At 35.8% G+C, this 13,840-nt stretch overlaps 1 protein-coding gene across 1 annotated transcript; it reads left to right on the forward strand.

Moving 5' to 3' along the window:
* The first annotated feature begins 737 nt into the window (after positions 1–737).
* On the forward strand, positions 738–12,677 carry LOC110699957 (ABC transporter G family member 7-like). Its single transcript, XM_021877449.1, has 12 exons — positions 738–1,242; positions 2,741–2,931; positions 3,029–3,179; positions 3,335–3,467; positions 5,130–5,331; positions 5,439–5,712; positions 6,174–6,305; positions 8,099–8,319; positions 9,259–9,471; positions 9,609–9,693; positions 12,022–12,298; positions 12,377–12,677. The coding sequence occupies exons 1-12, from the start codon at positions 973–975 to the stop codon at positions 12,385–12,387; spliced, it is 2,160 nt and encodes a 719-aa protein (XP_021733141.1). The 5' UTR covers positions 738–972; the 3' UTR covers positions 12,388–12,677.
* Positions 12,678–13,840: the final 1,163 nt, after the last annotated feature.

Consider the following 13,840-nt stretch of genomic DNA (forward strand, 5'->3'; position numbering starts at 1 on the left):
GAATTCATTGTTATGTGAGAATAATTGATTCCGGAACGGACCATTTTGGATGAAAATTTGGAAGAAGATAGTTAAGTCCCCTTTAACAACGTCTATTTCCTTCACTCACAGGGTATATTTTTATCCATTTAATCTAACTGTCTAAAAAGACAAGAAATAGTACCAAGACATATTCACAAGAATGTTATTAGAATTTTAATTAATTGCCCTTTATTAAGTGTGGTCAACACTTATTTAGGACTTGTTCTCTTCATCTGGAACAAGTAGATTCAGTCTGATTTTCATAAGGTCTGATCTGAATTTTTATTATCTGATCTGGTCTGCTTTAATAATTTGACTAAATTTTGACCGCATTTAAATATTAATCTATAAAGAAAAACATCTCAAAATGGATCTTGTTAGATTCGTCTTATTGTGAACTTTTCAAATATGTAATTTTCATAATTTTTTGCAATACGTAATTAACGATATTTAGCAATAAGTAAATGATAATTAAAAGTTCTGATCTGGTCTAATTTGAATGTTTCAGGTCTAATCTGATCTGAATTTATTAAGAAATAAGTAATGAATACCTAAAATAACTTAAAGAGAACATGTCCTTAATCTGGGTGTTGGGTGTTTCAAAAATTTCATACACTCTTTTACTGTTTTACATACATCAAGTACGTGACAAATTTGACAAACGCAAACACAAACACAAACACAAACACAAACGCAAACATAAATACAACCATGAACAAAAATCCCAAAAAAAAAAACACCCAAAAGGCCAAAAATCTTATCCTCGAATCGAACACGTGTTAAGTCTTTTAGCCTGTTAGCCCTTCTTGATTTGTAGCAAAACAAACAAGACAAATTCACACACCATCCAAATCCCATACGACGTCGTATTACTCTTATCAATAACGCCACTCTCACCTCACTCTCACACTCACTACTTGCAGTTGCAGCATAACCAGAGGAGAGAAAAAAATGGTGAAAATCGGCGGGAAAAAAGTAGGGGAAATGGTCGGAAAAATCGGCGGAAATGGCGTCGGCCAAATCCTGATTGCCGTCGCCGCCGCTCTCTTCGTTCGTTTGTTTTCCGGCCCTGATCCTGCGTTGTTGCCGGAGAATGAATTTGACGGCGACGAGAATGAATTTGATGATTCTAATGAGTCTTCGTTTGATGGAAAAGTTTTTCCGGTTACTATTCGTTGGAATAATATCACTTGTTCACTCTCTGATAACAAGTCTAAATCGGTTAGTTTCACTGAATTTTGCCATCTTTTATGAGTTTTTGTTTAAGATTTGGTTTGAATGATTGTTTTTGTGATTTGTTGATTGTTTGTTTTTATTGAATTTTGCTGATGCTGTAGTATGATACAGTACATTACTACCCTTGAAAGTTTTGTAATCCTTTTGTTTTAGTTTATTTCTTTACACTAATTTTGTCAAACCCCGTCTATGGATGACTATACGGAATAATCATTTTTGGTTCATGTAGCCGACCCCACTTATGGGATTAAGGCTTTGATTGATTGATTATGTAAGCTTTTGGCATAAACTTTTCCCTATACCATTTTGGCAAAAGCGGCAAAAATTAAAATAGTGAAGCAAGGATTTGAACTTGGAAAGGTAAAAGCAAATAATAGTTGCAGTAATAAACAATGATAATGGTATTGATGAAGTTACAGTATTAAGACTATTAACAATGATAATGGTATTGATGAAGTTAAGTGTTAGAGCCCGCAGCAGAAACTTAGCTCCTCATTTCTGCTGCAAGCTCTAACATTGAGAACTTGAAACACTTGCATAACTTATGAGTTGGAATACTCCCTCCATTTGTTTTTATTGATGCAACGTGTAGAAGATGCACATTTTGTAAGGAGCTCATGTGTAGAGAAGAGAGTTAGAGAGCTAAAAAGAGGGGCACATGTGACAAGCAGAGAGATATAGAGAACTGTTGAGCCCATGAACAACTCTCATGTGAGCACTCTCTTGTCCCACGCTAAAAAGACAATAGGGGGAGTGTAGCGATAATGGAATCCCACATTGAAAGAATTCAAGAGTTACCATCACTATATAAGGCTAAGGGACTACTCCCCTCATTACCATATGGTTTTGAGGTGGAACCTCCTTAGTCATGTAAAGTGGTGGACTTGCACTCTCTCCCGTGACGGGTGCGGCTCTAACCCGTATTTAACAAGAACTCATAGCATATATTGTGATTAGACTAGTCAGCAGACTCTTGAATATGAAGCCTAAGCCTCAGTTAGCTGTATTCTCATAGTAGTTTTACTGTTATACAGGGTAAGGGAAGTAAATGTGAATAATTGTTGTGCCATCTAGTCTAGATGACTAAAAATGGACTAAATTTAGTAAAAGGCTTATGTTGTGTTAGAGCTAAGGGATTACTTCAACTTGGTTTTTCTTCTTTAAATGATTGAATATGCAATTGCTGGTGGTGGGTGCCTTTTCTCTTGTTGAACTTCCTAGGGAAGAAGTGCTTTGTTACACCCTGATTATTGGGGAAGGTTTTTTTTAAAAAAAAATTATTTTTATATCATGATATATTATGAAGAACTCAATGTATTCTTTCGTGGGTGCTGAATATTTTGGCAATTTTTGTTAAATTTGCTTCTTTTGCATGAAGTTTTTGTTTTCTTGGATATCAAAAGGCCATGGGCATCACGGGGCAATTAGATCTTATGGACTCATAATAAAATTTTCTAGCTTGATAGCCTGATTTATTGTGTAGGTAAGATTCCTGCTGAAAGATGTTAGTGGGGAAGCTAAACCTGGAAGGTTGCTAGCAATAATGGGGCCATCAGGTTCAGGGAAGACAACATTACTTAATGTTTTAGCTGGTCAACTTGCAGCTTCACCAAGATTAAGTTTATCAGGTTTATTGGAGGTCAATGGACAGCAAAAGTCAAAGAAATCTTACAAGTATGACCGCCTTTTATGGGGCTAGTCCTTTTAAAATTTGATCATGGGGTTTTTGTTTCCTGCTTAACTTCATTTAATGGTGTTTTTGCTGTTCTAGGTTTGCTTATGTTAGGCAGGAGGACCTCTTTTTCTCGCAAATGACTGTCCGTGAAATACTCTCTCTTGCTGCAGAATTACAGCTTCCACAGATGTCTTCAGCAGAAGCAAGGGATGCTTATGTGAATGATCTCTTGTCTAAATTGGGCTTGGTAAGACTGATGCTATTGATAATTTGTTGAATCCTCCAACTGAAATTTGTATAAGAATTTTGGAAGAAAATTATGTGTTCACCTTTTATTTCTTGTTACTTGATATGAAGAGCCCTTGCTGAAAATTTGTTTTCTGTATTGAACTATTCCCAAAGGTCAGTTGTGCAGATTCAATTGTTGGTGATGCAAAGGTGCGTGGAATTAGTGGTGGTGAAAAGAAACGTTTGTCTTTGGCATGTGAACTAATTGCAAGTCCTTCAGTCATATTTGCAGATGAACCAACGACTGGTATGCATGCTTCTCCTTTATGCAATCTTGAAGGTCTTCCCTTTTCAGTATGATATAGTCTTTGCATTATATTTCATTGACCTGAATCTTAATACAGGTCTGTCAGTGTAATATACATTTCATTTTACCTGATATGCTGTTTCTAATCAATTATGCATATATTTTGTTCCATGGACACTGCTACATAGTATCACTCTAAACATTTTCAAAAGCCAGTGGTAAAGATTATCAGATTATGTTAACATAAGCCTTGGGGTTTATTTAATCTTCAGATCATTAAAACAAAGCTGGTTTATTCCAATTCCCATAAAATTCCAACTTCCAAATCCCCATGTAATTTATATAATCATGCCGTTCTGTATGAAATTTGTACTGCACAGTTGCGTGATTAAAAACCATGCGACAAATTTGTATTGCAAAACCTAGTTTAATTTGGTAACTGGATTATCTGAATATTATTGTGGTGATTTACTGTACCAAGCTCTGTGTAGTACCGTATGATCAAAGTAGGTCTGTCAATGATTATTTTTTAGATAGTGAGAAGATAAACAGAGATATTGTTTCATAACATGGCGTCCTGAACTCATAGCTATTTTGAACTCTTGTCAGTGTCAAGTCTCTGGGTTCATATTTTTGGATTGATGGCCAAATTCCTAGATGGTCTATATTATTTTTGCCCTGTCCAGAATTAAAATTTTCTTTTTCATAAGGGGTTTTGATCCAAAGGTCCATCTGTGTTTATTAAATTACCCTATTTCACTGAAGGCACTCTCTTCCCTGTTCAGTGTTGGAATATTTATGTATTATATGTTCTTATGAGGATTTCACAAAGATTTACATCATTTGAAGTTGTGTAGTTTAATGATGTAGATTTAAGTTAGAGCTTAGAGAATCAAATAAGGATAAAGAATTATGCATTGAAGATTGTATTGCGTCCGTGTTCGCTTGTGCTTAAAAGTGTAAAACTGTAGAAGTGCTTGAAATTTGGTGGAAAAGAATAAAACTCTAGAAGTTCTTGAAATTTGGTGGGAGATTTTTTTTGAAAAGATAATTTTTTTCTACAAACTAGCCAAAAAAAAAAAACCTATTGTATTAGCTAGGTGTGACCTAGCGTAGATCTTTTGAACTGATGTTATCATGACAACTTACGGAAAAACATGTTTTTTCAAGTATGTTTTTGTTCTCTAATATAGAGCACTTCATTTGTGAAAGAACATAAAAATATGCTAATTAAAGTTTCATTTAACATAGTAGGGATTACATATACACAAACCATTGTTAGAGCAACCTTGTAAGAAAGACCAAGTTTAGTTGATCTTCATTGTATCTCAGAAGTGTTACCGTGAGTGGGGTCAATAAATAACTATTAGGAAAGCTGCATTTGGTTGCTTGTCTAAAATTACCTACCCTCCCATTACTAATAATGTTTTTGTAAGATACAAGGGCTTACACCTACCCTCCCAGACCTTTTCATCAGTCTCTTCAATAGTCCCTATGCATTTGAGATTGTAGCAGAGGTTTAGTTAACATGCTCACATAGTCACATATGTATAATTGTATATCTCTATTATAATCCTTTTAACTCCAAATTAAATTTGCTTTAGATTTGTTAGATCTGTTTGATTGCCTCGTTAATCTAGCTGGCTTTTGTTACTTTTTCAGGGCTTGATGCCTTCCAGGCAGAAAAGGTAATGGAAACGCTCAGTCAACTTGCACAAGATGGTCATACTGTGATCTGCTCAATACACCAGCCCAGAGGATCGATTTATTACAAATTCGACGACATTATCTTGCTGACAGATGGTTCTCTTATTTATGCTGGTCTTGCTAGGGATGAACCATTGTCATACTTTGCAAATCTTGGGTTGGTTGCTAAACCTCACACTATCTGTTGTTCTAACGCCACTTAATATTTGGTTTTTAATGGTGTAAGCTTTGGTATGTTGCCTAATCTGTGGGTGCACCGAACAGGTACCCTTGCCCAGATCATGTCAATCCTGCTGAATTTTTGGCTGATCTCATATCTATTGATTATAGTTCATCTGAAAGTATTAACAGCTCTCAAAAAAGGATCGATGGTCTTGTTGAGGCATTTTTACAACAAACTTCCTCTGTTATTTATGCAACTCCACTTACCAGTGAAGAGAAATTCATAAAAAGAATGAGGTTTGGTATAAATGCTTCTGCTAAGAAAGGGAATTGGTGGAGGGAATTCTTCTTGCTTTTTAGACGTGCATGGATGCAGGTATCTGATCGCATAATTTCCATCTTTGTATGAATATTTTTTATGAAGTGCTCAGAAATGAGTTAATTCTTCTATATTTTAGTATTACAGCAATGTGAATACATGATCTGTGGCTCGAATGTTTTGATTGAAGAGGTGATGTATTGTTCTTTACTGAATGGGTCCAGGGAATGGTACATTATGTCTTTAAGTTGAAGTTCTAATCTTTTGTTGTCCCACTTATCTCTTGTAAACAAAGTCACAGAATTATTTCTGCTAGAAACTAATCTTCTTGTTTAATTCGTGTCTCTGGTTTCTGGATGCTGCTATTATATATCTTTAATTGCTGCTATTGACGTGGCTTGTGTGATACACATTTGTCTCCTGAGAGATTCCATCAGTTTAATTTGCTGTTGTAAGTTTTGTATCTTGATCTGTGTTTTTTGTCAGTTCTCCTGATCTTTTAAGTTTTGCTTGATCAGGCATCTCGAGATGGGCCAACAAATAAGGTACGGGCCAGAATGTCAATTGCATCAGCAATAATATTTGGTTCAGTCTTTTGGAGGATGGGAAGATCTCAGACATCTATTCAGGACAGAATGGGGCTGCTGCAGGTAAAATTTGTACTTCACGAGTTATTTGGCTTGGATTAGCATGTAGTGGCTGGGAAGGAGTTTCCATGGACCTAGGGAAAAAGGAGGGGATTGTTGGTAGAATAATGTAAGATTGTAAGGTATGTTAATGAGGCCATGAGGGATGTTGAAACAATAGTGAAGTGTCACAGTCTGTATTTTTGGGGGTTTGGCATGCACAGTGCACTCTTGCCTTTTGGCGGTAAGAATTGAGATGATTGTATAATCCTGAATCCTCATTGAGTCAAGTGCTAACTAATCTGGTATGAAGGCTTTTAGTTATGTTGACACCCCATTGTTGTACACATGTGAGCTGTCCCTTAAAAAAAGAGAGAAAAAAGACCACCTTATAAGCTAAGAGGAGTTACTGGCTTACTCTTACTATCACCAATTGTTAAGAGGATACCAAACTTAATAGTTTGTGATTTAGAGTGCACCTGATTAAGGTTGTGCTATTCTCTGCACCCAACCTATAGTTGCTGCTATTGAGGCCAATTTTACCTTGAAATAATGCATTAACAAGTGTAAAATGAGAATTGTAAAAAAAATAAAAATAAACTATAAAAATTACAGAGGGATTATTAAATGTACTTTGGAGTTTCGAACACATTTGTTATTTATTTTGTGAGTTTAAGATCTGTCCTATACATATTTAGTGATTATTGTGTGAGTCTAAAGTGAGTTTTGGACTTTGGTAGTTGCCATACAAGAAATGCTTATTATAATGGCTGATGCATTTATACACTGACCTTAAATTATGTTGTGATGTGAATTTAAACGCGTGTTATGAAACTAAGTCAGAAATCTTTTCATAACAAAACGTCCTACATTTGCTTCAACAGTATTGATTAGCCAGATACTAGCAAACCTGCCACACAAGCTCAGTAGTATTATGCTATTAATTATCTGTCGATTTCCAAACCAGCTTCTGTTGTGCCTACCTTTTCTTGTTGTAAGTTTGGTGATTAATTTTTGGTTCCTTGTGCTAGTAAGAAAAAGTCTAGAACATGTAGAAAATGTAATCATGTGACAAATTTTCAATTTTATGTTTTCTTTTGTTTTTGCAAAAGCTGAGATAATTGATTGTGGATTTAAAGAGTGTGGGCAAATTATTTATTGCTCTCTTACATCAATCATAAGTTATATTGTCACTTGATTTTTGAAGCAGGCTTAATGTACATTTTTTTTTTTTTTTTTTTTTTTTTTTTTTTTGGAATGAACATTATGTGTTCTGTGAATGTTTGTGGATATAGCTTGGTATTTTCCATTTGAACTCAAATGTATGAAATTTCGGGAGAAGGCTTTTGTACCACAGGGTTTCTTTTTGTGGCTGTATCCTGGGCCCCTCTGCTAGGTACTAACATGTGTATCCTTTTAGGAAATTTTTCCATCGTTGTTGAGAAAGTTATTAATGTTTTAAATGGGTGAATTTTCAATTTTAAATTACCGATCAAATGCCTCACTTGTGGCTATTTTGTGTGTGCTAGTAGCTGCCTTTTGGATCTAGGGTCTAATAATACCCTCTTTACAATGTGGGGGTAAAGCTGTAGGAGCCTCTTTGCAATTGTACATGCAAGGCTTCTTATGCTTGACCTTGCTTATCTTGCCTAGGCATGAGCCTCATTAGAGGCTTTGGGGTAATGTTGTAGCTGTGTATGCATATTTAATCTCCAAAATGTACCTGTGAAAGCATGGATGTTTATCTGTCAGTTTGTGTAAATGGGTTGTATTTGTCTGTTTTTTCCCTGATCTTGTATATATTTTGCTGCTGCTAGGTTGCTGCTATAAATACTGCAATGGCTGCTTTGACGAAGACTGTGGGTGTTTTCCCGAAGGAGCGTGCCATTGTAGATAGGGAACGAGCAAAAGGATCTTATTCATTGGGTCCATACTTACTGTCTAAGCTGCTGGCTGAAATACCTGTTGGAGCCACATTCCCGTTGTTGTTTGGTTCCATTCTATATCCTATGGCACGCCTGCATCCCACTTTGTCCAGGTAAAGTTTTTTGAAGATCATGTAAACAAATTTGGGGGTGAGAAAGAATTCACTAGCTCTACTCCGTGATGAGCAATATTTAAAGGGGAAATGGGTTAAGGGGTTTCTTACTACCACTGGTTTTCAAAATTTTGTACTAGGCAATCTAGAATTGTTTTGATGCTAAGGACTCAGGGAACCAGGCACCCTCTGTCTTTTATGTTTGCTTTGGCAGTGGACATCCTGAGTGCTTGTGTGTGTGTGTGTGTGTGTGTTTTTATTTATTTATTTTTTTTATGTATATTAGTGAATTACTTGGATCATTCTTTTCCTTTCTGTACCCATGTTATACTCTTATTATATGATGCCTACCCGTGTGCAACATGGGTTTGGTGCTTCAAAAATAGCAGAAACCTTAGAAACCTTGGAAAGGTAGATGTATATTTGGAATAAACCATATTCATGTTCAGCATTTTTGGCAAGCTTGAATAACATAAATGCTCAGGACTGGGTGATTGACTGAACAAGAGGCTTTAGAGTAGTGGGAGAGGAGGTGTTTATTGCTCTTCTGCTATTTGTGGCTTCCTATATCCTTTTTCTTTCTCCCCTTATCAACCCGAGAGGTTACTTTCTGTGATTTTCCAAATTGTCTTTGGCAACTCAAGTGTCGTAGACTCGTAAGATTAATTTTCAGGTGCTTGTCTCACTTTGGATGTCTGTGTATGCACTTTATTTGGTTTTTCTAATGGTATAGAGATTTATGATTTAGAACTTTCACTTTGTATTGGGCATTATTTTACAATTTCAATTACATTACACTCCATGTAAGTGTACTTTATTGTTGTCTCACACAGAGTACTGTTTTTAGTCCCCTCAGTATTATTTCAGAAAAATGTTGAGTGATATTTGCTTTAGTACACTTCTTACCCTACATGCTTACTCTGTATTTGTGACCTGCAGGTTTGGTAAGTTCTGTGGAATTGTAACCGTAGAGTCTTTCGCTGCATCTGCTATGGGTCTAACTGTGGGAGCCATGGTTCCTTCCACTGAAGCTGCTATGGCTGTTGGGCCATCTCTTATGACTGTCTTCATAGTCTTCGGGGGATACTATGTTAATGCAGATAACACGCCTATTATATTCCGCTGGATTCCTCGCGTGTCTCTGATACGATGGTAATTGCACCACCCCTCCTGTCTCTAATAAATCTTTAGGTTTAGCCTTTAGGCAGGGAAATCTGAAACAGTTTCTTGAAAAATCATAATTTTTGCATTGCTTTTGTCCACTTCCGAATATGTTTTTTTATTTGTAGGGCTTTTCAAGGACTGTGTATCAATGAATTTAAAGGCCTGCAATTCGAGCATCAGCATCCATTTGATCTACAAACTGGAGAACAGGTATTGACTATACAGAGTACAGACCCCACCCCCACCCCTCTTTGAGATTTTCTGAAAATCAAGGCTATTTGTTGGTGGTGAAAAACAGAAAAAATGAAATTCCTTGCTAGTAAAGGAAGATCTGCTGTTAAACTTCATACTAATATGAGATGAAAAGTTATGGTTTTGCGGTTGACATTTCCTTGTTTCTACTAGTATCTCAAAGTTTGTGATTTCAAGTTTCTTGTCCTTCCACATCTCTGTTTGCATTAGCATCCCACAACATAAGAGTTAAGTGACATATCAACTTCAGACTTCTCATCGTCTGGATACATATACACATTGCAGCACACCTGTTCCTACATATATTATCATCAGTCAAAGCTGTGAACTCAATTCACATTTTGGTTGCAAATCATAAATTCTAATTCGTATGAGTAGAATTAACCTCCTCCAACTGATTCAATAGGGTCAGGAAAAGATTGCTGTATGGTCATTATGTTGTTTTCATCTATTTTTGTGACACTTAGTGAACAATCAACTAAATCAGTGAAATTAAACTGCAATCTGAGCAAAATGGTTCAGATGTTATGCTAGTTCATGGATGTCTTGGAGGTTTGGTGTTAATGAAACTTAAATGCTAGAGCTTCTTAACTCTTAAGTAAACTCTTCATGTTTTTCTTTCATCAAAAATAAATAAACAATTCATTTTTTTTGGAGGGGGAGTTGGGGGGGGGGGGGGGCGCGGGGTTCTACCCACTAATTACACTTTTGCAAACCAGGAAAGTAAGGAAAAGGTGGTGTAGCTGTAAAGAAATGGTGGATAAATTGTGGAGCAAGGGGATAAGATGGTATTTTTTTTGTAAAGAAATGGTGGTTAGAACAAAAACACCCTATTTTTTAAAATTTTTTTTTTTTATATATTTTTTAAATGTGGAAGTATGTAGGATGGAGAATGGTTAACTAGAATAGTACTTTCTACTTTGTCTCTCTGTTGTGGACTAGTTGGTGTTCATGCTTGTGCCGTGTCAAGAATAGTAAACGTCAGCTACCCTTGGGGTTTTAACCAAGGAAACCTCCTCCAATACCTAAGTCATTTTTCAAGTATGAGAGTTTGTATATATAGAGAGAGCATGTGTTTAGAGAGAAGTGAGTAAAGTACAATGTGTCAGGAATCTCTCCATGGGAGTAAGTAGGGGGTATTTATAGATGTACTCTGTTGCAGGTGCGCGATCATCTGATGCCCTACACGTGTATGGGTGAGATGATTCTTTCTAGCTGAGCTGCTTGACAGACTAGTGATCAGCTAGGTTGCCATGCTTAGAGAAAATTCATTATACGTGTCAGGTCTTTTGTTCAGGGTTGTATTCCATACAGTTGAGACTTGGGAGTATGTGTTCCAACTGGGGGGAGGGAGTATCAAGTAGTTGACTACGACACATGATCTAAAATGACGTTTTTAAGCACCATGGTTGTTGTGAGTGTGATTGTATGTTAAGTTAATGGCAAATTCTATCATGAGTGTTAACATTTAATAGGGGAACATTGCATAGAATTTTCACTGTTAACTTCAAGTATACAGAAGAATATAACATCATACCTTGTAAAAATGCAAAGCGGCTAAAACATAATAATGAAGCATGCAGTGCGTAATTTTTGATGTGTTTGCATGCTCCACACCAATAGGTTCAGGCTACAGCGACCTGAAATCCAAGTTGCAGATTATTTTGATAATGACTTAATGAGACAGTTGATTGTACTCCTTTGTTGTCTCTCAAGCAAATCACTGTCCAAAAATGTGAGGAAAATATTGCCAAAAAAGTAAAGCAAAGAAATAAACATAGCCATTATGTAATTGTACACTCTACACTGTACTACATTTCGGAAGAAAAACCTTCATATATGATTTTATGATCCTAACCATTTAATTGTATTAACCATTAGTTTATTCTCTAAACTATTCCAAGTAATTTAGCGGCTTGGATGTTTTGGTATTTAAGATGTTAGAATTGTACTATCTCTAAGAGATGTTTTGTCTGCAAAATAAGTGGAAGATTTGTCCTGCATCTTATGTTATCAGTTATATTTTGACATGGAAAATAATGAGAAAGATTAGTTTTGCAAGTTCTTGTTGGGACAGGAGCCATCCTTGGTCTGGCTCTCATGTTATCAGTTTATATGTGTGCAGAGGGGAAATTATTGCTGTCAGTTATTTAGATTATTAATATGTTATGGCTCTCTTGTCGTGATTTGTTGTCGAAAATTTGTTTGTACAAAATGATATATGTTCTGGTAGCTTTGGAGTTTTGGCTTCAGTTGTACCTTTCTTATTTTGAGATCAATCTGCAGGCACTGGAACGACTTTCATTTGCTGGCAGTCAAATTAGAGAGACTGTGGCAGCGCAAGGCAGGATATTGTTATTTTGGTATTGCACAACTTACCTTTTGCTGGAGAAGAATAAACCCAAGTACCAGCAGCTTGAGGTTCCTTCTCCAGATCAAGTGCATCAAGTGCTACCATCTGAGACTGCCGTAGATAAAGAAGATCAGCATTTTTCTGATCAAGTTGAGGGAAAAGAGCAGCTTGAACCTCAGGCAGATCAAATCCAACCATTTATCCTGGAAGGTTTGTAGAGTCTTGGGTAGTTGGGTACATTATAGTTGGCATACGATACGAAGGCATTTATTATTTTATCTCATACAGGTTCTAAGTAAAGAAGATATACTTTGGCACCAAAGGAGGCTGTCTTGCCTGCTCTAACAGAAGATAACTCAGTAAACAAGCTGTTGTGCTCGACTTCACAATGTAGCTAGAATAAGGACATGTAAGAAACTGATCAATTTGGTCCATATGGAATGTTTGATCAGCTTGAGTCTGATCATAGAGCTTGTTTTGTTGTACAGAATCACTACCAGATTTAGTCCGAATTCCCTATTTTCAGGTGTTTAATATATTTTCCTCAAATGGTGGTCAAATTAGAGTTTCCTGATGATATTTGATGTCACATGTTTTTCATTGACAGTCATATTCTGGAATAACCCGGTGTCTGTGATTTTGTGGCTAAGCGCTCGTGGAAAATCAAATCTGTTGAAAGTGTGTTGTAGCCTGTAGGGGAGATATATTATTCTATGGTATGGGTTGCAGTAAGAATCCCTGTGGTATGGTGTTCCATGCTAACAATAAAATCACTCAACCAAACACTAGAATGGATTTCAAACTGTATTCCAAGAAACACGTGTTGATTCGATGTGTTCTGCCTCCATCAATTGCACCGTGTAGCGCAACACTTTGTGAAGTGTTTATGCCATATTTGCTCCCTTATATGCACGTTTACTGACTATTGCAGGTCAATATATTATTCATTTTGGCACAAGTTCCGCTCCTGTTATGAATTAAGATACTTGATAGTCAAAGTTGAGAAAAAAAAATACATGTAATTTATTATGGAATGGAGAGTATCACTTTGCATTAATTTATATTAAAGTTAGATATTGAATATGGAGTTTTGTCAAAAAAAAGATATTGAATTTGGAGTTATCAAGCATCAATCAATTACAAATTTGAGACATTCCACGAAGACCACAAACAGCAAGCCAACAAAATAAAATGAAGTCTATAAAATGAAGTCATTGCTTCTTTATTGCAACATCAAAGGCTTCACCTTATATCTTAAGAACTTCCATCTAACTCTCTAAGAGCTTTGCTTTAAAACAGAGGGTCTCTCACCATTATATTTGTAAATTGTAATGCTCCCTCCATCTCCTTTTATTTTGCCTTCTTGAATTAAGCCATTTTTAAAATTTTGATTGAGAGAATGTTATGTGCATTAATCAAGTATTATTAATTATTATGAGCATTAATTAAGTATTATTAATTATTATGAGCATTAATTGTTTTTTTTTATTGAGAGAATAAAATAAGTGTATAAAATAGCCGACAATCAGTCAATCACTAAACAATAAAAACAATATTTGATTGAGAGGATATAACAAGTGTATAAAACAACCGACAACCAATAGCCAATCACTAGACAAGTCCATAATATGAATCATAAAAACAATTTCATAATTTGTTTCTTGGGAAAAGCCTATGTCTTTAAATAATAGCGAGTACTTTGTATAAGAAATAACACACATCTAATTCATTTGTTCCTTTTTGTTACCATAT

Source organism: Chenopodium quinoa, unplaced genomic scaffold (assembly GCF_001683475.1).
Source record: "Chenopodium quinoa cultivar QQ74 unplaced genomic scaffold, ASM168347v1, whole genome shotgun sequence".
NCBI lineage: Eukaryota > Viridiplantae > Streptophyta > Magnoliopsida > Caryophyllales > Amaranthaceae > Chenopodium > Chenopodium quinoa.

Bases quoted from the DNA above. Each gene is read 5' to 3' on its own strand.
- LOC110699957 (XM_021877449.1), top strand. From the start codon at position 973: ATGGTGAAAATCGGCGGGAAAAAAGTAGGGGAAATGGTCGGAAAAATC. The intron at 3,468-5,129 runs GTATGCATGCTT...TTACTTTTTCAG, and splicing joins TGCAGATGAACCAACGACTG to GGCTTGATGCCTTCCAGGCA. The intron at 8,320-9,258 runs GTAAAGTTTTTT...TGTGACCTGCAG, and splicing joins CTGCATCCCACTTTGTCCAG to GTTTGGTAAGTTCTGTGGAA.